The sequence below is a fragment of the Heloderma suspectum genome, chromosome 3, assembly GCF_057233095.1.
Source record: "Heloderma suspectum isolate Gila_16-S chromosome 3, 16-S_ref, whole genome shotgun sequence".
In the NCBI taxonomy this organism is placed as follows: Eukaryota; Metazoa; Chordata; class Lepidosauria; order Squamata; family Helodermatidae; genus Heloderma; species Heloderma suspectum.
The window spans coordinates 227,412,193-227,439,929 of NC_139460.1; the positions used below are offsets into that span (position 1 = coordinate 227,412,193).

General features: G+C 41.6%; 1 protein-coding gene across 1 annotated transcript in view; it reads left to right on the forward strand.

Annotated features, from left to right (window-relative positions):
• Positions 1–27,737, forward strand: part of DNTT (DNA nucleotidylexotransferase) — a 174,782-nt gene that overhangs the window by 88,708 nt on the left and 58,337 nt on the right. The window contains exon 8 of the mRNA XM_084841922.1: positions 26,406–26,508. Within this exon, the coding sequence (XP_084698048.1) occupies positions 26,406–26,508 (103 nt within the window). The remainder of the gene's footprint in view (positions 1–26,405; positions 26,509–27,737) is intronic.

The following is a 27,737-nucleotide window of genomic DNA, read 5'->3' on the forward strand; positions in this document are numbered from 1 at the left end:
AATAAAGAAACTCACTTATGATATTTCTTAGTTTTTCACAGATGTGCTTATGGAACAGCTATAGTAAGGAGAAACTCACAGTTTAATGACATAATGGATATGCAAGTTATAGAGGATATATAAGTGCTGGGTGTGTGTTTGTGTGTGTATGTGTGTGTGTAATAAAAATATAGGTATCTGTACTTGATGGGAATTTGATCAGAACTTTGAAGGTTTCCATATAATAACATAAGAGGATGTGTGTCTGTCTCTCAGCACCATAGCTCCAAGACCATGAAACGTAGACATCTGAAACTTGAAAAGCTTACCAAGAGGACTCTAAGGGTGTGCCTCTCCAAGTTATTTAGTTTTTAAATTGTACAATTAATTTAAATTAATTTAAATGAGTTAGTGACCCTGTTCAGATGTCATGCTAAGCCATGATGGTTAGGAGTTTTGAACATTATGAAGAAGCATTGCTTTAGGAGGTACCTGTGGTCTAATGTGAAGAAATGAGCAACCATGATCTAAAACTTCTGCAAAGTTGAACATTCCCACGAACGTATGGGCCAATCTGACCATGTACCTTCCAACAATACTGCAGTTCTGTGAGAGGTACCATAGGCCTCTCATGGAACTCTATGTACTCTGAAGCCCTATTGAGGCATTTTGCCTGAATAGGATATGCTAACACATCTAAGAGGGAAGGGGCCATGCACACTAGCCCAACACCCATGACTACCCCATGTTGAGTGGGGCGGTCTGCAAGGGGCTTTTATTTGGGTTCGCTTGAATGCTTGAATGTTAAGTATTAGCCTCCATGCGGCTGGGAACCTTGCTTTATCAGTAGCAAGTACTTTATCAGTTCAAGTAAACAAGAGTAGAAGACCTCTGAAGACCCCCCTGTTCAACATGGTTAGGGACTTAAAGGGTGGGGCTGCATTTGCAAGGACGTTGGGTGTGGCCCAGCACATGCAACCTCATACTTACTATGTGTGACATGTACCCAGTTCAGGCATAATGCCACAGTTTCCTGGATTCTTTGGGGAGAGGTGTGAAGGATTGCTGGGCCTAGACCCAACAACCCTGCAAGGTAGGACAGACCAAACTTGGCCACAAATTCCCACCATAACCTAGTAGCCTTCCACCCTGGAAGTAGCCCTGAGTTGGGAAAAGTTTATTAAGGGAAAGGAACAACGCGGGAGGGAAAGGGAGAGGTGGTAAGTTGTAAAGAAAAGTACAAGCAAGGTTGCAAATACAAAATACTCAAGAATGATGAGAGCCTTTATACACCCCCCCCCCAAGAATAAAACAATAAAGCTAGCTAGTCTATCCCATGTATACCAAAGTATGGGCCTTCCAGGATAGCCTCCAGACTACAACACACCCCAAAACTATCAGGGCAAAAGAAGACAGCCTGCCTCTTAGCTCCCCCTATTTAAGGCCCAGCCCTCGCAACCCAAGGCAGAATTCAGATGACCAATCAGAACGCAGCCCCAGGGCACACGACTCTCACCCGAGAAGGGGCAGGAGCTTCCCACCAAACCCAGCTGTTATCTCTTTTCCAATTAACATGGACTGAGCCTAGCCTTGAGCTGCAGAGCTGAGAAACCGTCAGATTACACTCAACTCCAGGTGGCTAATTCAGATATGACAGGCCGGCCTATTCTCATGGCAGAAAGCAGGCCTTCATTCTTGACAAAAGGCATGACCAACTTGCGTAGAATGGATATTTTAGGGCCAAAACGGACATATCTTTAAATGTGTTTCTAGCAGCTATGTCTCCCCCTCCCCGCATTTATACTCTGGAGCAGGGGGTGGGGCAGGCTTCGAAGATCTGGATTGAACCCCTGCACCTACTCTAGAGTAGAAATGAAAAAAGACGTAGTTGCTAGATACACATTTAAACTAATGTCTGTTCTGGCCCATAATCAGGGCCAGTGTCAAGGGCAGGCATGGCTGAGCACCTGCCAAGGGCCCACACCCCAGCAGGGGCACTGATAAGAACCCCCTGGAGCTGCTTCTCCTTTTCACTGTTGCAAGCTACTTGTGAACCTGCATCTCACTCTGGCCCAGACAGCAGTAGGGGTGAGAAGGAGGAGCAGTAGTTGCCACTGGCTACTTGTTCATTGGCTTTTTGCCTGTCAAGTAAGCAAGTGGTAGCAATGATGAGAAAGAGAATGAAGAGCAAGAGCAGCCAGTGATGATGGCATGAGAAAGTAGGCTTACTGAGGGGGCTCATTAAGGGTGTGTTGCCCAAGGGCCCTCAAAAACCTGATGCAAATAGGTAGATATATCCATAGCGGGATCCTATACAACCGTGAGAAGAGAGAACACAGTGGAAGAAGAAAATCAGAATTTTCGAAGTGCTAAATGATGCACGTTGATAAAATCAATCAAAATAGGTTTATACATCTTTGGGTTCTGGATCTGGCTATTGATGACCAAGATGCTTAAATTACTATGCTTCTATTCCTGTTCTCTCTCTCCTCTTCTCTGTTCTTATGCTTTCAGTAGTGATAAAGGCTGCACAAGTTGCTGTGATTCTCAGGTCTGTCCTAGTAATGTAGAGGTGTTCAGCTGGGGCTGGAAAATCACCACAATGGATATTCCCTCAGTCCCAGCCAATGGATTCAGAACCCCATTAGCAGTAGCAGCCCAAGCTTTTAGTAGCAAACTCAACATCCTTAACATTGTTCTTATTCACTAGGACTGATTGAAAGAACTAATTGTCAAGAAAGGGCAAATATAATGTCTCAGTTCTCTGATCAAAAATGCCAGCAAGCTGCCGTCTCTTGTTCTTTTCTGTTCCACCTATCCATTTACACTTTACAAACCCACTCATCTTTAAATAGCATTGTTTATTCCTTCCCCTCAGCAATGCAAGTAAAAGCTTGACATGTTCTTGCTATTCTAGTGCTGTTTTGTTTCTCCCCCATCTTATGTATAAATACATTTCTTCTTCAGTGTCAATATTTTATTTCTGTAGTCTTGTGGAGCTTTGCAAGGAAAATATCTTGTGTGAGGAATTAGCTTTTCCCCATCAAGCCCCCAAGCATGTATTAGTGAATACGTTTACCAGTCTCAAGGGTCAGGTTGTCAGTTTTGCTGCTGGGTTAGATTCAGATAGGGCCGCCCCTACCATTAGGCAGAGTTATGTGGTCAGGGAGCAGCAGCAAGGTGTTGGAAGACAGAACTGTGTTGGTCACAAACATGGCTTATCCTTCATCCCCGAAGCTGGCATGCTGCCCTCAGGTGCAGTGGAGGATGAGGTCCTATAACCAGTATTGAGGTAAAATTCAACTGCCCATCTGATTCTGATCAGCTTCTGTGTATGGAATAGGGGTGGGAATGACATCTTGTTCTTTGCCTCAGGTAGCAAAAGGTCTTGGGCTGGCTCTGTGTTCAGACTTTCACATTCAGGGTAACACAGAAACCCTGAATTTTAGAATCAAGTTATCTGCATTCAACATAGGGACTGTTTCAACTTACTGATAATATTTTAAAGAAGTACGTGTGTACCTGAAAAAAAAGTAATGCCAGCTTATTTATTTATTTATTTATTTATTTATTTATATTATTTCTAGACCACCTTTCAGGGCAGGAGCCCTCCCAAAGCAACTTACAACAATACAACAAACTGATACAATTTCATAGAAAAAAACAATAAACATACATACACATAATCAGGGGAAGGCTAGAGTAAACAAGTAGGTTTTCAGAGCCTTCGTGAAAGCCTGCAATGTTGGGGCCTGATGGATCCTCGATGGCATCCCATTCCAGAGGTGTGTGGGGCCACTGCAGAAAAGTCCGCCTCTCCCATACTTGCCTACCTAACTGTCCTCGAAGGTCAGCAAGTGAGAAGGGCCTCTGTTGCTGCTCTGAAAGTGCAGGCAGGCTGGTATGGGTGGAGGTGGTCCTTCAAGTAATTTGGTCTCAAACAGTTTAAGGCAATAAAGGTCAAAACCAGGGCTGTATTTCCATGACAATGGAAGGAGAAGCTAATGGAGGAATACCGTATTTTTTTTAAAAGAACGAATCAGCTTTGTTGCAATTTGGTCCATGCAGGGCTCCATGAGGGAGTGCTCCAGAAAATTGCTTCACAGAACATACTTCCATCCTGGCGGGGGTTGGAGTGAATGCCATCTGACCGGCAGGGGCTGCTCAACCAATAAGATTGGCTTCGCCCCCTCCCCTCCTTTCCCCTGAAAGTCCAGATGCACCTGCATTTCAGGAGGAAGCCTCATTGAGCACAATGGGAGTTACTTCCAAGTAGACACGCATATGGTTGTGCTGGGAAAGAGTGGTGGTGGTGGGGAGTACATAAAGATGGGAAACCAGCCCGCATTTTGACTGGCAGGATCTCTATACCAAAGGGTCGAACTAGTTTCTTCCTAAGGCAATAAACCAAACAAAGGAGAATTGGAGCCTCAAGATCCCGCTGTACCGCACTTAGGGAATTGGGCTTTAAACTGTGCCATGTCAATTGAGGAGGATCTCTGTAAGTTCTGTGGGCATTCAGAGGACAAGCCTCATTCAGCACAATGGGAGTTACTTTTGAGGAAACACTAATTGGTTTGTGCAGGGACACAACACCCACAGGAAACACCCCTTGAGTGTGAAAGGCACACCCCCGGGCAGGGTCACACAGCAACTATACCATGGAGAATCAGACTTAAGGAAAAGAATTAGACTTTAAGCAGTCTCAGAAAATCCATTTTTTCCCTGATAAGCTGCGGGGCAGGTGCTGGATGGCCATGACATCATCTATCCCTAACGACCTCAACACGCAGCCGGCTCGGAGTAAATCGCTGGTGGAAGCAGGCCCCTGCACTTTAAACTGGGCTCAGAAATGCACTGGTAAGCAGTGCTGCTGGCAGTATAGGCGAGAAATAATGTGACAGCTTTGCCCCTACCAACACTCGGATGGCCGCATTCTGCACTAGCTGAAGTTTCCAAGCTATCTTCAAAGAGCCAGTGTGGTGTAGTGGCTAGAGTGTTGGACAGGGGGTTGGGCGATCTGGGTTCTAGTCCCTACTTGGCCATGGAAGCTCACTGGATGACTATGGGCCAGTCAAAGACTCTTGACCCAAGCCACCTCACAGGGTTGTTGTTGAGATGATAAAATGGAGAGAAGGGGGATTATGTATGCCGCCTTGGGTTTCTTAAGGAGGAACCAAGGCAGAATAAATGGAATGAATGAATGAATGAATGAATGAATTGAATTGAATGAATGGTAGCCCCACAAACAGTGCATTACAGTAGTCTGTCCTGGATGTCACCAGTGCACGGATAACTGAGGCAAGATCTGTCTATCCAGACAGGGCCATAGCTGGCATACTAGCCTAAGCTGGTAAAACACACTCCTGGACATCGTAGCCACCTGAGCTTCCCCAGTTAGTGCAGAGTCCAGGGGATTCCCAGACTGGGTACTTGGTCTTTTAGGGGGAGTAAAACCCCATCTAAGACTAGTTATATACTTCCATCCAGAGTAGTTGGTTTCCCAGCCCACAGTACTTCCGTCTTGCCTGATTAAGTTTCAGTTTGTTTACCCTCATCCACCCCAAAGCAACCTCCAGGCAACTGGTTCAAGAGTTTGACAGCCTCTTTGTGATGAATAGATGGAAATGAGAAGTAGAGCTGAATATCATCCACATACTGATGACACTTGAGTCCAAACCTCCTTATGACTTCGCCCAGTGGTTTTGTGTAGATGTTAAAAAGCATAGGGGACAGGATAGAACCCTGTGGCACCCCACAGGACAATGGTCATGGGGTGGAACAAAAGTCCTCCAGCACTACCTTCTGGGACTGTGCCTCCAGGAGATGCAATGATGGCAGAGAAGTAAGGTTTCTTAGCTGCCATCACTGCCACAGAATAAGATTGCAAATGTATTCTTACCTGTGTTCAATTATATTTATTATGAGTCTTATGCCATTTGTGTCATTTCACCACGCTCAACTCCTCAGAGTACCAAGGAGCTGACACAGTTCTATGATTGGGCCAAGAAAGTTCAGGACCAACCATATCAATAGCCTGGGTCATCCCCTCATGTCAAATGGAGAGCAGGGCTTCTGTATACTTCCAGAAATTTGATGTAATTCCAGGAATCTGGAATATGACAGAACATAGCAAATTACACACACACACACACACACACACACACCCCTTAATTGTGAAGGAAACTATAAAAAGTTTACACAACTTATAACTATACAACTTAACTTTTTGACATGAGTCCCTTTTATGTCTTGTTGACTTCAGCAGATGTGTAAACAGCTGTGCACTCATTGCTGCTATTCCTGTGCCAGTTCATGGAGAAAAGGAATGCAATTCCCATTTTATGCTGAAGGGACTGTCCAATGGGTGTGATTTTCTTCATTTGGGTGAATTTAAGTCATCTGTTTTTCACTCGAGAGCATTTTAACGGAAAAGCTGTCATGTTTACATAACTTCTACTACAATTGAGCTGGAAGCCAATAGCAACCATTCTGCTTATGGTTGGCTGATTCTGTGGGCAGGTCATCTTCAGCTGAACATGGGAGTGAGATTGTACTTCGGATGTTTTGCTGGGTCTTTTTTTTTAGCTTTCAATATATATGCTGCTGGATTTGTACACCTAAGAGTTCCCACATTCATTCAAAAGAGACAGGTGGCATGATGTGAATCTACACAGAGCTTCCCTCTCCATTGAAATGAATAGGAGAACCCTGTAACACCAGAGATCCCTGGATGCATTGGAGCACTATCGACTGGCAGCATGATCTTTTGAAGGATTAAGCCCAACAACACTGTTTTGATGGTTGACATGCTAAAATAGATATGCATTCAAAAACCACATGGTAGAAGTTTCAGGGGTAAATAGGACAATGAAATAATTCATTTAAAACCATCAAAGGAGATGGAGAGAGTCATAACTGAATGCACGCTCCACCTGGCCCACCAGAATGCATTATCCCAGCCAGCACTGCTGCCATTAAGTAATTTGTTACTTTTATTAGAGTTTCTATAAAGCAAAATGTCTTTCTCCTACTTCCTTCACAATACAATATAATAGTTCAGACTTATTAGTTTATATATATTAATGAGTTTCTGAGTAAGGAGAATAGAAATATAATTCCAAAAGCAAACAACCCTCTTTTGGATAATAAAAACCTGAACTAGTAAATGGAAATTCCCTTGCTTCAAAACCCTTCTGAAAACCCTGCTTTTCCACCAGTTGTTAAAAAGGGGAAGTGCAACAAATAGCTTCATAAAATCATTTTTTTTAAGAATACAGAGCTTTCATAATTAATAACCTCAAACATTGTCCACTTATTTCAGTAAATAATTTTTATGCAGCTGACCTTTCTCTTTTCCACTGCTACATTATTAATGAAACTGAAGCAATCACTCAGTTATTGTTTGAGCAAATCTGTCACTGGCTTGGGCTTCCCACTAATGCATTTTATACTTTAGTAATTCTGGCTACCAGATTATGCGCTGATAGGGGAACTCAAAAATTGAAATATTTGATATTTGATGAAATATGTGATTTTTTAGATAAAAAAGTATATTGTCTGATAATGAAACTCTTGATAATGAAAGTATTGACAGTGATAAAAATGACATCACTAGATGTTCCATTGTTTGAAAACAAATGAGGCCCACACAAAATAAGGTGTGTGTGTTTTACATAAGGTGTTTTTACATATTTGGGGGACTCTGTAGGTATGCACAAGTATATTAGTTTGTGAATTAAAATAAATTATGTTTTTCAGTCTCCAAAATGGCCTGACAAGGACCTGTGAGCTTCCAGAACATACAGTATTGATGTAGTTGAGCTTTTAAAGATAAGATATTCTAGAGTAGTTCACACCCCCATAGTCAGGAGACAAAACATTGGTACTGGCATTTGAAGACCAGTTATTTAAATTTTAAAATTCCACAGGTTGACAATTAAAAAAAACACCGGAGAATGGAGAACGGGGTAGGGGTGGGGAATTAGCTTTGAAAAGCTGTGTTTTTAAAAGGTACAGCTTCTCTTATCCTCTGGGCAGCGGCTGGATCAGGATTTGAACTAGTGACCATGAAGGGATGGGTGAAATACAACTGCGACTGCTCTAATTGCACAACCAGCTATGTCTTCTTTTCATTTTACTCTAAAGTAGGCACAGCCTCCCCACCCCTCCAGATCTTAAAATCCCATCTACCCCACATGCTAGGGTCATATCATTCATACCAGGGCCCCTGCATCTACTCAAGAGTAAAAATGAAAAAAAGATATAGCTTCTAGACACACATTTAAAGTGTTTTGCCTTAATACTATGGTGATTCCAGGCATTTTTCAAAACCATATTCTGTTGTGAAGAAGCTGTGATTGCCTGGTAATATTCTAACATTACATTTTTTTGTTTTGAGTATCAAAAAGTCATAATTCTGGATTGCCCGATCTGCTTTATCATGTTGCACCAGGTATTGCACCAGTTAGAAAATTTGCTGCAGAGTGTGGTAAAATATGCGAACTGAGATAGATGTTTTAAGACTAAAGAATTGCCCACTGTATGCTCTTAACATTTCAGCTGAGTACAGCTGGCCCCAAATCTGCATCAATATTCACTGGGTTGTATATCCTTAAAAAAAACAAGTAGAATGTTCCCCCCACCCCTTTAGCATTGATTGGCACTTACAAAAATTTATGCATGCAGGAAGTTGCCATGATGTCATTTGAAATGCTTGATTGGAAAGGAGTGCAATTTACAAGATCTGCCAAGACAGCAAAAGGAAAACTCTAGCCATGTATTTTATGACTTCATATAAAACAGTGACAGATTGGTATGTTACATTTCATAAGCTTTAAAAGCTTGAGATGCTATGGATGGCTTCCAGGTACAGTTGTATTATTTACGTGAACCTGAGACTGGGCTGCCAGGGAGTCAAAGCTTAAACACAGTGTTGGTTTTGGATGGTAAAATATTGGATTGATTCCAGGGATAGAAATCAACCAGTCTGGAGCTTTTAGTACTTAAACTTGATCTTGAACTGAAGCCAAAACAGGAGCAGTCTTCAGCATTGGTTTATAGTTACAGACTACAACACTTCCATGCCTGAAATATACACATTTTGGTGAACAGTCTCCTTACTCAGGAACCATCTCACTGACTTTAATATGACTACGCTTAGGTAAATGAGTTTTGGCTTGCAGCCTGGAGGCACAATCCTATGTAAGGAGTATGTCCCTTTATATTTAATCAGGCTTACTCCCAGATAATTGTGCATAGAATTGCAGCTTACGAATCTGATAATATTTGCCTATTAAGGAGAGCGTGTTAATTTTCTTCACCTTCTCACTGCTTGGGTTATAAACACTGTAGCTTTAATATAGTGGGATTAATCTCAGCCAAATGCTTTGCAATTATTTTTCACTGAAAGGCAAATAATATAGAATGTGGACATTTTAAAAACAAATCTAAAGTATTTTTTATGCAGAATTTGTTTTTGATGGTAAGTTATCGTCTTTTATCACAAATTGTAAGAGTTTTTTTTTTTTTACAGTAGCCCAGTGGCAGTAATGTATTTTGTTATTTAGTTGTTAAATTTTAAGTTGTAAATAAGGAATCAAAAGAAACTGCTGCTTTTGTCTCTATTTTCTTCAGCTTTTAAATCAAGATAGAAGGCTCCTTCACATGGAGCTTTTATCCTGCTATTGAGATGGCTCAATCACAGACGTTTGTGGGATCTTTAGATGACTCCGCTGCGTCTCCTGCACTAAATGCCCTTCCTTCCATTTTTAAATAGATCGCAGATAATGAGCTATCCAATTACCCTGTTGTGTTCCGCTTGAGTTTCCCTAGTGAAAAGAGTAAAAGCGGCAAGCGTCAGGAGCGAGATCAATGAAAGATATGGAAGATTCAGCTATGGGGAGAAGGAGTGGGAAAGGGGAGGGGGAAAAGGAAGCACGTGAAAAAGGGAGTCATTGTGATCCTGTGCGTCAGGAGCGAGATCAATGAAAGATATGGAAGATTCAGCTATGGGGAGAAGGAGTGGGAAAGGGGAGGGGGAAAAGGAAGCACGTGAAAAAGGGAGTCATTGTGATCCTGTGTTTAAAACAGAAGCAGGAAGGTCCGTTTTAAATGCAGGATTTTAGGCTGGTGTAGAGATGCTCAGAATGTACCAGTTTTATTACCAAACTTTACAGAGCCACTTTTAGACATTTTGGCACCCTAAATATGTGTACACTTAAATGTGACTGTTCTATTCCAGCCACACACACGCACACCCTCCACTAGATCTTACAGCTCCTAGTTTGGGGGGATTCCATCTGACCCTAACGCTTGTCTGGCCCCAGTGAAGTCACAGACACATGTGCACAGATGTGGTGGTGCTGGTCACTGGTGCATGAAAAGTATTGCACATGCCTCAAGCAGACCTTTTGCACAAGCTGCATTTTTAAAAAAGTGATTCAGATTTTGTTTTTTAATTAAAGTTTTGAGCAAGCTTTATAAAAAAGATATGAAAAAATGGGCAGAGACCAAAATGATGTGCTCCATCTGTCAAGCTATTATGTGGTAAACTGCTATGCTGGTGTTGGTTCACTCAGCTAAGTAAGCATTCATGTGCATATACTGGCCAATATGCATAGTCATATGCATATTCTCCCAAAGCCTGAATTTCTGTCTAAAGTGTGTGTGAATCAGATTGGAGCAGTGGCCCGGGGGAGGGTTTTAACTCTTTCACCCTGCACCAGAGAAAGCAGAGGCACAGGGCAGCTGGCACCATGTGAGGACTTATGGCAGAAGGCAGTATTGTTGCAACTAGTGGCAGAATAAATTAAGTAGCGAAACAGAGGGAAGAAAGGGCTGGAAGGCTCAGGGGTGCTCTAATGGTGGTTGGAGTAAAACACTATGACCCATAGTTATGCAGAGATAGGAAGATAGAAACATGTAAGCTGTCTTCTACTGAGTCACCCTTAGTCCATCTGGCCCAGTATTGTTGGTAGTGACTGGCAGCGGTTCTCCAGGGTTCCAGACAGGAGTTTTTCCAGCCCTACCTGGAGATGTCAAGAATTGAACCTGGGACCTTCTGCATGCAAAGCAGGGGCTCTACCACGGAGCGATGGGTCCTTCCAAATAGTAGGGTAACTAGAACTATTGGCCTCTAATGTATAACTGAAACAGGAATGGAGTCTGAGATAATTTGGGAAATTGGGTGTCCATGAAATTAATTATTTGAAGGGAAATGAAAATATAAGTGAAAATAATTGTGGATAAACACCAAATGCCCAAATAATGATCAGATACCTATATTATCAAAAATAACCACATTCCAGAAAAATATACACACACATATTATTCACACCAATACAGTGCTAGAACTGTTGGACTGTTTCGTCTTGCTTTCAGAGGATCTGCTAAGACAAACAAGTTGGATTGAAAGTTAGGAGATGATGGATAAGAACGGGTTTTGTCCCGAGAGAGGTCTAGGCAGTGAGCCAATCCTGAAGTAGAGCACTCAAGTGATGGCAATGCCAACTTGCCCACCTGTAGACTTCAGATCTGAGCCTTCAGCAATGAATAAAGATGTACCAACTATGTTTCTTTGAGTAAGACAATTTGATTCCATTGAAATACTAAACAGAGGTTTTATTTTTCACCTGTTATGCCTACATAGCATCATCCAGCTGGAATGGCACTTCCATTTTTCTTTGATCTAGGTACATCCTGGCATTGTGGGAAATCTACGTGTATGAAAATCTAGGCAAAAGGATATTGAATACTAGGCTAAGAAAATCCAGGGAGGTAAGTGGGATTTAATGGTGCACAAGCCTTGGGACAGCCCTATTTACTGGAGTGATTTTTCACATTCATGGAGCATTTCTTTAATCCGGTGGCATCAGTTTGTTCAGAGCTGACATCAATCAATGATCTTTTGGCTACAGTATTATGCCCAGCAACAACTGCTGCTCCATATCTCCCCATGGTCTGGGCACATAAAACTAACTCTGAATTACATGTCTCTTCCCAAGCCTATCACAAAGATTATATATATATATATATATATATATATATATATATATATATATATATAGTGTGTGTGTGTGTGTGTGTGTATGTGTATGTATATGTGTGTATATATATATTTTGCAGGTTTGAGTCTATAATGAATTATTTGAGACACAACCGTAGTGATGTCTTGTCATCCTGTTTTGGTATACCATACTCTCATGATTCTCTGTAGCTTCTGACCATACATCATGATGAATTATAAAATGAAATCTTGTCTCTGGCTTTGTCATCAGTCTTGCATCTTTGTCCCCAGTTGGCAGATAAAGGAATAAGGATCATGTAGCAAATGCTCAGGTGAGCTTGATACAGAGCTTATATGATCAAATGCCTGGGATTTCATCTTGCACAGTTCTCTCTCCTTCTGCTTCTCTTTTCCTTTATAAACTGAAAGTGTAAGTTGAACCTGGCAAAGAATAGTAACTTTTTGCATTTTGTTCTCTCCCGTGTGTACTCCACATCAGTGTTGTTTGGATTGATAACTTTGGTTCAGCTAGTTTTGCAGTTCAGTGAGCCTTTATTTTCCAACTCTAAAAGTATGTGAGTGGCCATTTCACTGAGAGTATGAATCTAAATGCCCTTTTGAAAAGCTGACTCAAATGCACATCTGACCCGCCACATCCACATTTCACCTTGCACTTCAGCACATATTGGATTATGGGATTTTTACTTAGTATATTTTTTTTTCAACTTTCCCTTGCCAGATTCAGCCTTTACAATTCCTAAATGAAGAAAAAATATCTGGGAACTTGCATTTTTCTGGTAAAATAACTAAACATTCTCAAATGTTAACAAGTACAATGAGGTTCAATATATTCTAGTTCTAAAAAGTAAAGATATAATTTGAAAAGTTATTAGACAAAGAGATTACTGTGTTTCAGTAAGACTTCAGTTACAAAGTAAGTCTTCAGTTACAAAGAGTTACAGAGGAAATAATATTAAAATAAAGAAATTAAGCTTTAAATAAATTCTAATAAAATCTCTTTTGTAAACAGGTTTCTTTTATTAGAAAATCACATCCTGCCCTTCAGTGTTCTTCTCCCAGCATGGCTTACAGGGTTTTTAAACTGTGATCATTGTGGAGGTTCAGTGCATATATATAGCCCAGTATTCTTTTTGAATTTTGACATGTAAAGATGGGTGTTAAGAATATAGGTGCTCAAATGGGAGGAAGCAGCTAATGAGAAGGGGCAGAAGCAAAGTATGGGGGCATCTCTACACCAGCCTAAAATCTTGCATTTAAAACGGGGCTTTCTGCTTCCGTTTTAAATGCAGGATCACAACTGACTCCTTTACACGTGCTTCCTTTCCCCCTCCCCTTCCCCCTCCTTCTCCCCATAGCAGAGTCTTCCATTATCTTTCGTTGATCTCGCTCCTCTTCTTGCCACTTTTCCTCTTTTCATGGAGGAAATTGAAGTGGAACACAATGGGGTAATTTGATAGCTCATTATCTGTGATCTATTTAAAAATCGAACAAAGGACATTTAGTGCAGGAGACGCCTTGAATGAGCGTGGCTGTCATGTAAAGAGCCCATAAACCTCTGTGAAGGAGCTATCTCAGTCGCAGGATAAAAGCTCAGTGTGAAGGAGCTCTCAAACAGCTAATTCTGGCTGTCACAAGGAGGTTGGTGGCAGTGGATCATGACATGAGAAAGACCATGAGAAAAGAAGAGGAAAGGAAGGGTGGGAAAGAACAAGAGAGTGAAAGCCACTCAGTAGGAATTTGAAAAAGCTTCAAGAGAAAAGAAAGAGAGAGCCAGTAGATTAGGGCCAGGGATTAAAAGTGAGAAGTGGCAGTAAGGATTAAACAAGCCACAGAAGTTAATGCAGAATAGAGAGATTAAAGACTAGATGTAGGAAGACTGAGGAAAGAATTGCAATCTGTGTGAAAGATGCCAATTTATTTATTTTATTTTTAATCCACCCAATAGCAAACATTCTCTGGGTGGATTATATAAAACCAAAAAAAAAAAAAAATGCAATTCAAAAAACAAGAAACAGCACAGGAAAAAATGTATAAAAACATCCATAAAATCTAAAAGGCCTGAAAGAACAGAAAGGTGTTCACCTGATGGCAAAAAGAGAACAGTGTAGGCACCAGGTGAGCCTCCTTGGGGAAGGCATTCCATGAACAGGATGCTACAACTGAGACAGACTGCTCTCTTGTAGCTACAGACCATTGGTCCCTCTAGCTCAGTAATCTACCCTGACTGACAGTGGCTCTCCAGGTTTTCAGACTGGACTCTAGGCCAACCTGATGATGTCAGGAACTAAGGCTGGGACTTTTTGCATGCAAGGCATGTGCTCTACATTTTAGCAACATTTGTTCAGCATTCTTGAAATATTTCTAGAAATAGTTTAAATAAAAAAAACAAATCCAGGGAAAAATTAAAAGAAAGCAGAAAGAAAGAAAAATTAACACAAATATTCCATGCTGGAGTGGAGATGAGTAAGAAACATTGAAGTGATCAAACAGCAGAACAGAAAGAGAGATGGAAGAAGACCCAGGGAAAACAAAATGTTGTGATTGACAGACTCTCATGCCTTTCTCTGTAATCCTTGCACATAATGACTGTATCTTTTCTTACAAGATCAGTGTCATGGGACCTACATGGTGTCATGTGTGGTGAATAATAGTGCAACAAAACAATAACAGGTGATGGACAGATATGGGCAATTGCACTATTGTCGCATAGTGATGCACAATGTTTCAGTCTATGCTCATCCAAATGGCCAACGAAGACTGATATGGGCAATGCAGTCTGAGTGTTCTAGGAGTAAAGCACTTGCCTTTCCCCAGGATACTTTTTGTGCTCTTGATGGTGAGGTACAGTGGCACCCAGCTAGAAGCGTAGAGAGGCACTGTCTCAATAATACCTTAGACCACATGTGCATAAGCTAGTATTTCTTTTGTTGTTCAGTCGTTCAGTCGTGTCTGACTCTTCGTGACCCCATGGACCATAGCACGCCAGGCCTTCCTGTCCTGCGCTCTCTCCCGGAGCATGCTCAAGTTCATATTCATTGCATCGGTGATGCTATCTAGACATCTCATCCTCTGCCGTCCCCTTCTCCTTTTGCCTTCAGTCTTTCCCAGCATCAGGGTCTATTCCAGAGAGTTTTCTCTTCGCATTAGGTGGCCAAAATATTTCAGCTTCAGCTTCAGTATCTGTCCTTCCAGTGAGCAGTCAGGGTTGATTTCCTTTAGGATTGACTGACTGGACCTCCTTGCAGTCCAGGGGACTCGTAAGAGTCTTCTCCAGCACCACAGTTCGAAAGCATCAATTCTTCGGCGCTCAACCTTCCTTATAGTCCAGCTCTCACAGCCATACATTACTACTGGGAAAACCATAGCTTTGATTAGACGGACCTTTGTCGGCAAGGAGATGTCTCTGCTTCTCACTATGCTGTCTAGGTTTGCCATAGCTTTCCTCCCAAGGAGCAAGCGTCTTTTAATTTCATGGCTACAGTCACCGTCTGCGGTGATCTTGGAGCCCAAGAAAGTAAAATCTGTCACTGCTTCCATTTCTTCCCCTTCTATATGCCAGGAAGTGATGGGGCCAGATGCCATGATCTTAGTTTTTTTAATGTTGAGTTTCAAACCAGCTTTTGTACTCTCCTCTTTCACCCTCAACAAGAGGCTCTTTAGATCCTCTTCGCTTTCTGCCATTAGGGTGGTATCGTCTGCATATCGGAGGTTGTTGATAATTCTCCCGGCAATCTTAATTCCGACCTCTGATTCATCCAACCCGGCATTTCTCATGATGTACTCTGCATATAAGTTAAATAAGCAGGGCGACAATATGCAGCCTTGTCGTACTCCTTTCCCAGTTTTGAACCAATCGGTTGTCCCATGTCCGGTTCTTACTGTTGCTTCTTGACCCTCGTACAGGTTTCTCAGGAGACAGGTAAGGTGGTCTGGTACTCCCATCACTTTAAGAATTTGCCACAGTTTGTTGTGATCCACACAATCAAAGTCTTTAGCGTAGTCAATGAAGCAGAAATAGACGTTTTTCTGGAATTCTCTTGCTTTCTCCATGATCCAGCGAATGTTGGCGATTTGATCTCTAGTTCCTCTGCCTCTTCGAAACCCAGCTTGTACTTCTGGTAGTTCTTGGTTCGCATACTGCTGAAGCCTAGCTTGTAGGATTTTGAGCATCACCTTGCTGGCATGTGAAATGAGCACAATTGTGCGGTAGTTTGAACACTCTTTGGCATTGCCCTTCTTTGGAATTGGAATGTAAACTGACCTTTTCCAGTCTTGCGGCCATTGTTGAGTGTTCCAAATTTGTTGGCGTATTGAATGCAGCACTTTAACAGCATCATCTTTTAGGATTTTCAATAGCTCAGCTGGAATACTGTCATCTCCGCTAGCTTTGTTGTTACTAATGCTTCCTAAGGCCCACTTGACTTCACTCTCGAGGATGTCCGGCTCAAGTTCAGTGACTGCACTATCATGGCTATCAGGGACATTCAGATCTTTCCTGTATAGTTCTTCTGTGTATTCTTTCCACCTCTTCTTAATCTCATCTGCTTCTTTTAGGTCCCTGCCTTCTTTGTCCTTTATCATGCCCGTCTTTGCACAAAACGTTCCCTTGAGATCTCCAATTTTCTTGAAGAGATCTCTAGTCTTTCCCATTCTGTTGTTTTCCGCGATTTCTTTGCATTGTTCATTTAAGAAGGCCTTCTTGTCTCTCCTTGCTATTCTCTGGAACTCTGCATTCAGTTGGATATATCTTCCCCTTTCTCCCTTGCTTTTCGCTTCCCTTCTTTCCTCAGCTACTTGTAAAGCCTCATCAGACAGCCACTTGGCTTTCTTGCATTTCTTTTCCTTTGGGATGGATTGAGTTGCTGCCTCCTGAACAATGTTACGGACCTCCGTCCATAGTTCCTCAGGCACTCTGTCTATCAGGTCTAATCCCTTAAATCTATTTCTCACCTCCACTGTATATTCATAAGGGATATGATTGAGGTCATACCTGAATGGTTTAGTGGTTTTTCCTACGTTCTTCAATTTAAGCTGAAATTTTGCAACAAGAAGCTCATGATCTGAGCCACAGTCAGCTCCAGGTCTTGTTTTGACTGACTGTATCGAGCTTCTCCATCTTTGGCTGCAAAGGACATAATCAATCTGATTTCGATATTGACCATCTGGTGATGTCCATGTGTAGAGTCGTCTCTTGTGCTGTTGGAAAAGAGTGTTTGCTATGATCAGCATGTTCTCTTGGCAAAACTCTATCAGCTTTTGTCCTGCTTCATTTTGTACACCAAGGCCATGCCTGCCTGTTATCCCAGTGATTTCTTGACTTCCTACTTTAGCATTCCAATCCCCTATGATGAAGAGGACATCTTTTTTTGGTGTTAGTTCTAGAAGGTGTTGTAGGTCTTCATAGAACCAATCAACCTCAGCTTCTTTGGCATCAGTGGTTGGGGCATAGACTTGAATTACTGTGATGTTGAATGGTTTGCCTTGGATTCGTACTGAGATCATTCTATCATTTTTAAGATTGTACCCCAGTACTGCTTTTCCCACCCTTTTGTTGACTATGAGTGCTACTCCATTTCTTCTAAGGGATTCTTGCCTACAATAGTAGATATGATGCTCACCTGAATTAAATTTGCCCATGCCTGTCCATTTTAGTTCGCTGATTCCCAAGATGTCGATGTTCAATCTTGCCATCTCATGTTTGACCACCTCCAGCTTACCTTGATTCATTGATCTGACATTCCGAGTTCCTAAACAATATTGTTCTTTACAGCATCGGATTTTCTTTTCACCACCAGACACATCCGCAGTTGAGTGTCCTTTCGGCTTTGGCCCAGCCACTTCACTCTTTCTGGCGCTACTTGGAAATACCCTCTGCTCTTCCCCAGTAGTATATTGGACACCTTCCGACCTGAGGGCTCATCTTCGGCGTCATATCATTTAGTCTTGTGATACGTTCCATGGGGTTTTCTTGGCAAGAATACTAGAGTGGATTGCCATTTCCTTCTCCAGTGGACCACATTTTGTCAGAACTCTCTGCCATGACCTGTCCGTCTTGGGTGGTCCTGCACGGCATAGCTTATGGCTTCACTGAGTTACGCAAGCCCCTTCGCCACAACAAGGCGGTGATCCATGAAGGGATATTTCTAGTATTTCTAGTATTTAATAGTATTTCTAGTAACCCTTATATTCATTATTTGTTCTCATCATCTGAACTACATATATGACCATGCCCCACAACAATAATTAGCGCCATCATATTATTTGTATTTGCAACTTCCCATCACAATTCAGTATGGTGATACACAGTGTGCAACGGTGGCTCCGATATCAGTGGGGTTGTAAATCTGCTCTGGGTTTCAGTCAGAACCAGTCAGAACTCTAAAGGAGCTATCCAAGGTGCTTTGTATCTTGGATAGCTCCTTTAGAGTTCTGACTGGTTCTGACTGAAACCCAGAGCAGATTCATTACCCCGCTGACATTGGATCTACTAGCCTAGTCTACACTGGTTCATAGAAGGAAATACTCTCTTCTGCTTCTCCCTCCTGCAGTCACCTGCACCCCCTGAAAGTCTCTCTGGAGTGTCAGGGGATCCTCCTTAACAATGTGGGATGGGTAAGAAGTGCTGTTAAGGGAAGGTGTTATCACAAAAAATTAGATACTTAACAGGACAATCCTATGCATATCTACTCAGAAGTAAGTCAACATCAACTACAGTGGGACTTACTCCTAGGTAAGCATGTATAGGATTGCAGCTTAAAAACAAATCCTCACATAAAGTGCAGCATAAATAACCCAGGCTATTTTAGGAGTAAAGTACACGATCATGGATTTTAGTATAGTTTGGAGAAAATATCATGTAGTGCATCAGCAATAGCAGTAAAATATTTTATGAGGTGGTATTCTCATATTTCAGTCGCTGTATGGACTGTCTTCTGATCACTGAACTCATAAAATATTTTCATATTGCAAGATATGATCCCATGTGTTCATGAATAGCTTTGGATGCATTTGAAATGCTGTTTTTTAGAATTGAGCATTTTTAATAGGACACAACATCTAAACATCAGGATATCCATCTTGGATATCACATCCAACTGAAGTCTATAATTTAAGTAGGATGCATTCTATGTCATACTGAATATTTACAGTGGTTGAAACTGCAAAGGTTCATCAGTTGGGAAATAAAAACTATAAATACTGAATAATAATAAGAATAAAATTGCCAAATGAATTTGGAGGTACAAAATAAGTATTTGTCCATCTTTTCTTATTTTTTATAGCAAAGGCACTGATACTTTTTAAATCAAACTTGAACTTGGAATGCATAATCTGGTATAATACTATCTTTGGTTATTAAAAGGGATTATAATAATTCCAGAACATCTAACCTTCCAGGAATGGAAAGGTCTTACTGTCATACGGAGACAAATTATACGTTAAAACTTTCCAAAGCGCTATGAATTTATTCTGCAGAAGTAAATTCTTCATACTGCACTTGATTTTACCTTCTGTTTATGTTTTCTTGTCACATATCTGGTTAATGTAAGCATTTAGTCTTTTAGGCATGTGATTTGCTGTTACTTCTTTTTCTTACACTTCAAGGGGTTGGAGGGTTACAACAAACGGATACTTTACCTGGAGGCAAGAACAGAAATGGAAGTCCAGTGTTCTCCCCTGTAAGCACTTGAGCTCTATATGAGCGTGAAAATTACTGAATAGTTTGCAAGGTTTTGACAGATTGTCATGCTCCACAAAAAGAGGGTTTGAGTCTTTCCATTAGTTAAGTTTTTATATTATGCTAGGGGAGAGAAAAATGAGAAAACGAGTTCTTCAAACTCCAGCTAAATATGGTAGGAGTCCTTTCTATTCTTTGAGCTGCATCAAAAGAGATAATTACTTCAGTTTCCTTTTTCATCTGATATTGTCACAACGATGCCTTAAGAAAATGACTTTGTATATTGCAGTGATGCCTACACTCCTGAAACTATCACAGAGCTAATAAAAATACTTAGCATTTATATCGTACATTTCAAGTGTTGAAAGTACTTCATATACATTTTACTATATTCAGGCACACTGCATTAATGGTATACCGCCCCCTTAACTACAACCTAAACTCCAGACTCTGTTAGCACTCTCATCCTTCAGACTGGGAAAAACCCAGTGCAAACCTTTGTTAGGAACAATGCCAGAGAGTGGTATACAGCCATGTTAATAAACTAGTTACGTGGCCAGTGTGGAGCTTAAATTCAGTAGTCAAAATTCTGCAGACAACAAATACATTATCTCAGTGATCTTGTCAGCTGCCCTGTAAGGCAGGCTAATATTATGTATGAGGGGAGATTGTAGTAAGGGAAACATATATTGTATGTGGTGTTACTTAGCACTAACCAACCTGGTGTTAGAGCAGGGGGACACAACCCACGGGCCGCAACAATTCTTATGGTTCTTTATCTTTAAACTGGAATTGAACATGGCAGCCTTTCAAAAAGAGGATGCCTTCAAATAGAGGACTGTCCTCTGTAAAAGAGGACACATGGCCACCCTATCAGATATCCTGTCCATAACATGTAGTGTAAAATAAACACTGGTTATCACCTATTTTTGTATTTTTTTCTCTTTTTAAAATAATTATTTTAAAAGAGAGCCAGTGTGGTGTAGTGGTTAGAGTGTTGGACTGGGACTCCAGAGATCTGGGTTCTAGTCCCTGCTCAGCCATGAAGCTCACTGGGTAGCTTTGGGACAGTCACTGACTCAGCCTAATCTACCTCACAGGGATGTTGTGAGGATAAAATGGAGAGGAGGAGGACCACGTAAGCCACCTTGGAGGGGACAAGAGGAAGAAAGGCAGGATATCAATGTAATAAATACATAAATACAAAAATAAATACATTAATAAGTAAATGACATCAGTTTTGTGTTCACATAGCATAGTGATGATTAGAACCAAATGATTATTTCTTTAAAGAAAGTAGGAGAGGCAACAGAATCTGGATGAAAGAGGGTTATCTTGGTAAGGGGTGTACAATCCTATACATGTCTACTCAGAAGTAAGCCACACTGAGTTCAAGGGGACTTCCAGGTCAGTGTGCATAGGACTGCAGTCTTAGTCACTGTAGGACAATTTACAGGAAATTGAAAGCCTTTTTTGATGATCAGCATAGTTGGATTTTCGTATACAAAACAGTGATATTTACCTCTTGCTGCTGTTTCTGCTGAGTTTTATTGTGCTGCTCCAAACAGAAAACAGCTGCTAAATTACTTCATAAGTTGAAAAACACAATGGATTTTAAACAACCAGTTTGGATTAGTGATTAACCTTTACTTATGTGTGCAAGTTTCTCACCATTTTCAGATTTTCTAAATGCATGCAAAGCATTTGTACTAATCTCAGCTATGCTCCCACTTCTAACAGAATAATTGTTTATTTAAAGAACTTACTTTTCCAAAATCATCCATTTTGTATCTATCGTTGGCCCTGCATCAAAGTGTAAAACTATATAGGCAAGCAATCCTTGAATGTGAAAATGTCATCCCTTTGCAGAGAGGAGAGATCTTGGTAACCATTTGAGTTGGTGCAATCCACATATCCCGAAAAGTGTGGTCAGTGTTGTGAAATTTCCACATACTGTGTTGTTTCTCCTTTTGTGGGGTCTGTCTTGATTTTAGCTCTCAAAGCTTTCAAAGTCAAAACAGGAATACAGTTGCCTTCTTCTTCAGCACATTCTCCCTCTCCCTCTCCTTCTTGCATCACAGAACAAGCCGATCTACACTGTAACCAGAACAATAATTTCTCTAAGGCTTTCCCCAAGCAACCATACTTAGTAATTATAATGGGTGCTTGAGGTACAGAGAGCCTGATCTGGAAGAAAGCATGGCAGTTTGAGAAATATCCTTCCCCATGACATGGTCCTAGGTTAAATCTAAAGCCAAGCTGAAAATACACTCCTTGTGAATGACAGTGCCGGCACTTTCACACAGGTTGACATGTGCTGCAATAGAGACCTAGGGCTTCTTCACATGGAGGTTTTATCCTGCTATTGAGATTGCTCACTCACGGACGTTTGCGGGTCCTTTTCATGATGTTGTCAACCTCCAGGGCACATCCAGAGGTATTTCCTGGTTAGTCCATGTTAAATAGATCTGGAAATAATGAAGTATTAAAATATGTCAGATTGTTTCATTGAGTTCTATGGAACCTTGAAAATTAAAAGCTTCCCCTCACAGCAATCATGTGGCCACTGTCTGGGAGCCCACTGTAAATGCAGAAAGGCGTCACAACAGTAGGACTGTGGGTTTTTTCTTTAATGTAAAGGCAGCCATAGGGTTGTATCCAATGTTAGTCTAACCCAAGTCCCATTTATTTCAATGGATCTACTCTACAACCATATTAGTTACTGTTCTTAGCTCAGATGATTTCATTTGCCTTAAACCTTGCTCAGTTCTTCTGGCATCATTTTGGGGACGTGTCAGTTTAAGAACTCAATTTCTTAGTCCTCCCAATAGATGTAAAATATATGCAGGATGATGAATCAGGGACTGACTATCTTCTTTCAATTGCATGACCTCTAGTTTTGTTTTGTTTTGCTCCTGTTGGTTCAGGGCAAACATATTGTTGGAGGGCTGAAACTATATGTTCTTTTAAGATTCAAGCCCAGAGTGTGGATGATACACAGAACCTAGGGAGCAGGGCCACATGGCTAGAGATTAGAAGGCCCATCCAGGGGCCAAGTTGATTGCAAGCCAAGGTCTTGAGTGACTAGTGTGTATTAAGAAAGGCTGGACCAGGGATGCAGAGGAGAGGCAGGCAGAGTGGGAGGGGAGTTGGCAGAGGACAATGCAGTGCAATAGCACTCATAAATCTATGACAGCCAAAGTAGCACAGCTGGGCGAGCGTTAAACTGAAGATTTACTTGTCCCTGGTTCAATCCCAGGCTTTAGAAAAAACTGCCTGCCTGTCATGGCAGGTGGTCCCCTTTGTGCCCTTCAACAGCTCAGCTGGTAGAGCAGAGGACTGTAAATCCTTAGCCCGCAGTTTCATCTCTGGTTTGAAGCAACTTTCCCCTGTGGAAGGGCCATAATTAAATCCTCAGCATTTGTATGTAGGGCTGGGAAAAACCCATCTCTGAAACCCTGAAAAACAGGTTCTAGTAAGCATAGACCAGGAGGGTGTCTCCATGAGCGATTTACTCCTACCTGGCTATGTTTGGAGGTCGTAAGGGATACATGACATCATGGCCATCCAGCAGCCACCCCGGAGCTTATCAGGGGAAAAAACAGATTTCCTGAGACTGCTTAAAGTCCGATTCTTTTCCTGAAGTCGGGTTCTCCTCGGTATAGTTGTTGTATGCCCCAACCCCTGCATTTACCTCGGGTATGCTGGCCCTGCCCAGGGGTGTGCCTATCACCATGACCCTGGTCAAGGGGTGTTTCCTGTGTGTTTCCCGTCCCTGCACAAACCAATTAGTGTCTATTCAGAAGTAACTCCCATTGTGGTCAATGAGGCTTCTGCCCTGAATGCCCACAGTAGAACTCACAGAGATCACAATTGAAATGGCACAGTTTAAAGCCCAAATTCCCTAAGTGCTGTAAAGTGTGATCTCGAGGCTCCGATTATCTGTTGTTTGGTCTATTGCCTTAGGGAGTAACTAATTCATAGCTTCAATCATCCCGATTCTGTGCAGTATCAGGTTAGAAAGGGGGCTGGTTTCCCATCCCTTGGTTTCCCCTCCCTGTCACTCCCAGCACAAACATAGGTGTGTCTACTTGGGAGTAACTCCCATTGTGGTCAATGAGGCTTGTCCCTGAACTGTGCACTGCCAAGATTCCCATGAATTGAAATAACACATTTAGAGAGGCTCAGAACTTTGAAGCTTCAATTGATCACAGCAGGACAGCGATAACACTGTGTTCCTATAATGATTGTCAGGGGCAGGTGGGTGGGGCGGGGGAGAAAGAGAGTGATTTCTCCAGATACAGGAGAGGAAACCTCCCAGGGTTTTATCAAAGGAGAAAGGGGGGAGAGCCTGGAGTGGGGGAGCCTCTCTTATTGATGATGACAGTCAGATGACATTCACTCCAACATCCTCCCCACGTGGAAGTCTGTTCTGTGAAGTGACTGTGATACACTCACTCGTGGAGCCCTGCGCAGACCAAAGCCAGCTCCTTGAAAAATCTGGGTAAGCCACGATTGGCTTCTCCTTCCATCTCCTGTTGTTTTGGAGAAACCCCTCAGGGGAGGAGAACCTCAGGCCCGGGGCCAAATCTGGCTCTCCTGGGGTCCCCATATGGCCATGCCCCCCTTTCCCCTGGCCACCCCCCCTTCCCGAATGACCTCTTGTTTGGTGGTTTCCCAGCTTTTGGGCAATATTTGTACCCATTCTAAAAGGCTGAAGTGTCTCTCCTAAGCCTTAGTTATTGGCAGCAACATGCTAGTATTATTGTACTGTTGGCCTCATCCTTTGCCTTTGGCCCACCCACCACTGGAATGCAGCGCCTGAGTGCTTCTCCAAAACTGAATTCACTCCTTGGGCTGAAAGGGGTTCCCCACACCTGGTTGTAGACAATACTGAACTATTGCTACAGTTTTGGCAGCTTCCTATGTCCCTAAGAAGGCTTTTACCAAATCACCTTGTAATTTAGTACTGTGAATTCTTGCTGGTACCTCTCAGAGTTTTACACAAGACAAGTCTTACCAAGCCCATCTAGGTTGGTGTGGTTTGGTGGGGCTGGGGGAGGAAAACTTCCTGCTGAGCACAATCCTTTGCTACGTTAACCTTATTGACTTTCAGTAAAATGTATCTTGGCTTATATTTTCAAAAAAGGGTTTTCAAGAGATGATTTCCCATCACAACCGTTTGGGAGGTGGCAAATTTGCACCATAGTTGATGATTGGTCCTCTCTCTCTCTCTCTCTCTCTCCCTCTCAATAACTAAATAAATAAATAAATAAAGTTAACTAATCCAAAGTTGAGTGGTGCCAAGAGAAGTTGAATGTACTGAAAGGCAAGAGAAAGCCTATATTTTTTTTAAACCCTCAGAATGGAATGTACCATTTCAAATGGGTGGAACTGACTAGATGATGCTTATTCCAGATGGTTAATACCCATCATGACCTCAATATTAAACAGCCAAGTGTAAGTCATAGGGTGTGGTATCTGCTTGAAGATTATTTAGGGAGATGGGATGTGTTGATTCATCAAATCCAGTGCCATGGTTTACACACTAGTGCTCTGGCCAAGTTGGCCTCTCTCCACTGGCCCTCATTCAGCAGCTGCTGGGAATGACAACGGACCTAGGAGGAGTTTTGGAATTTATTAAAAAAAAACAGTGACATGTTTAGAGTAAGCCTTCTTGTCCATTTCATGGTTAAAATCAGGAGTTAGGGTATGTGTGAATATCCTGTTGACAGGATTAAGATGGCTCTGAGAAATAGGTTTAGTACAGTGTAGTGTCTTCTATGGATGGTCCACTGGTTAAGTTCCAAACATCCCATCCATGCCTTTGCCAATCCTATGCTCTACCAGTTACATCCTTTCAAGTGTTCCCACTTATAGCTGGCTTCTACCCCTTTACATCCCCTTGTCAGCTGACATTTAGTGCTGGCTAGGGCTTGTGGGCTGTGGGAATAGGGAGAAGGGCCACTGGGCGAAAGAGCACCCTTCTTCCCTCTGCAGAGATGTGTGTCAATGTATGTGTTTCATCATTGTTCCTTCGGCCAGTAGCAGGTGGAAATCTGTTCTTGGCTGCTGACAGCGATATAAAAAATGCGCTTAGAATTTTCATTCCATTCGAGATGTTCCATTGAAGCTATTGTTCAACCTGAAACCCCAAACACCTTCATTATTCATTATCATTGTACATGGAAAGAAATACCTGAATTGCAAGCATTTTCATGTTTTTAGAAAAGAGAGAGAATAAAAATATCTGCAAGTAGACACTTTTTTTTTTGGTAATTAAAATGTCCATCAAAATTTAAGCCAGAATGTTACATGGTGACAAGACTGCCACGTTTATCAGAAGTTACTGCCTTGAATTAATAAAACACATCCAGATCTGTATCTCGATGATGATTTCCTTCACAGAAGATGACTGCCTTGTTTTCCAGGATTAACAAAAGAAGGAACATCACATGTTACCAGAAAAATCTGTATTATCTAGTTTGAATAAGAGATGAAATACATCAAGCACTTTAAATTATAGCTTAACAAAGAACACTGACAGACCTTGTAAAAGAAATAGAATATTTCATTTCGATTCTGTTTTAAGAAACATTGCTATCATTTTATCTGGCAAGCTGTTGTTATATAATGCCAGGAAAAAATATCTTTGGACGTAGAACTTAAAACTCAGTGGAAGTTATATGGTTCTTTTCTGCCTTCCTTGTTTTTTATCGACAGGGCCAAGAAGACTGGACATGATGTTGACTTTTTGATTACTGTTCCAGGATCAAGGCAGGAAGACGAGCTGTTACACTTAGTGATTGACTTTTGGAAAAAGCAGGTAGGACAAATTGTTGTAAGATCACTATGTTCAGCACTCTCAACTTGATGATATTGAAGACTTTGTCTGCTCCAATCAACATCCCAGAAGTTATTTTTCAATCACACTTATTGGCTTGTGTTAATTTGTGAGGGGTACTAAATAGAAAGGGGTGATAATTGCATTCTGTTGCCTCTGTTTGCTATTCCCTGGCCATAGACACTTAATTGCTCTTTTGCTTGCTAGAATGACCAGGGGACTCTCCTCTGCAGGTTGATACATGACTCTTCTGGCTCTGGGATTTTGCTGTTTTTTCTAAGCAAAATCCAATTGTATAACACTATGCTGCTGACTCCGATTGCTATGACTTCACTCACTGTGCCTCAGGTCACTGAATGAGGAAACCGGGAAACTGCTTATCATCTAAAACTCAGCGACATATCTCTAATAAAATAACAAGGATGAATGAGTGGAAATATAAGATAGGGAGAGGCTATGCTGAAATCAAGCAATAGTGGTACCTGAGGGAGATGGGATAAGCACAGGTATGAATGATGCTGTAGTGGCATACATTCTCTGACTAATATGCCTTGGGTCGCTAATGGGTGTCAGGGGATGGTCTGAAGGCACATGTTGCAGCAAAGTTTGCTGAAGCTAAGTAGGAAGGAGTCTGGTCAGTGCCTGGATGGGAGACTAGCTGAGAACTGTCTGTAACACTGCCTTGAGTTCTATCATGGAAGCAGATGGCCACTGCTTAAAATATGGCACTCCTAGAGGTTGCTTGAAACTGTCTTCACAGGGCAGCTGCCCTTTTGTGCAGAGAAGCCATCTTATGTGCACCAGGTCACCACAGAGGCTGAGTTCCTACCTACCACATGGTTTGTCTTCCTTCAGCATCCTAGGGGGCATATGTTTTTACTTTTAATTTTTTCAATGCATGAATTTAAATTTTATTTTAAGAATTTCTAAGCTGCTCCTTCATCAGCAAAAAATCCCAGGACAGTGTAGATAAAAAACAAATACAATATATCAACAATAAAATTATATCAATAAGAAGCATAAAAACAGCAAAAAAGTAAACAGTCAATCTAAAATCAATTTGGACTGAATTTAAAATGTATTTTAATTTTTTTAAAGGCCTGGGCAAACAGAAATATTTTAATTTGGCACGAAAAAACATACAGAGTTGGTTTGTATCTCCCTTAGGACGACATATTACAATTCAGATATTACAGTTCCAGGCAAAGTAC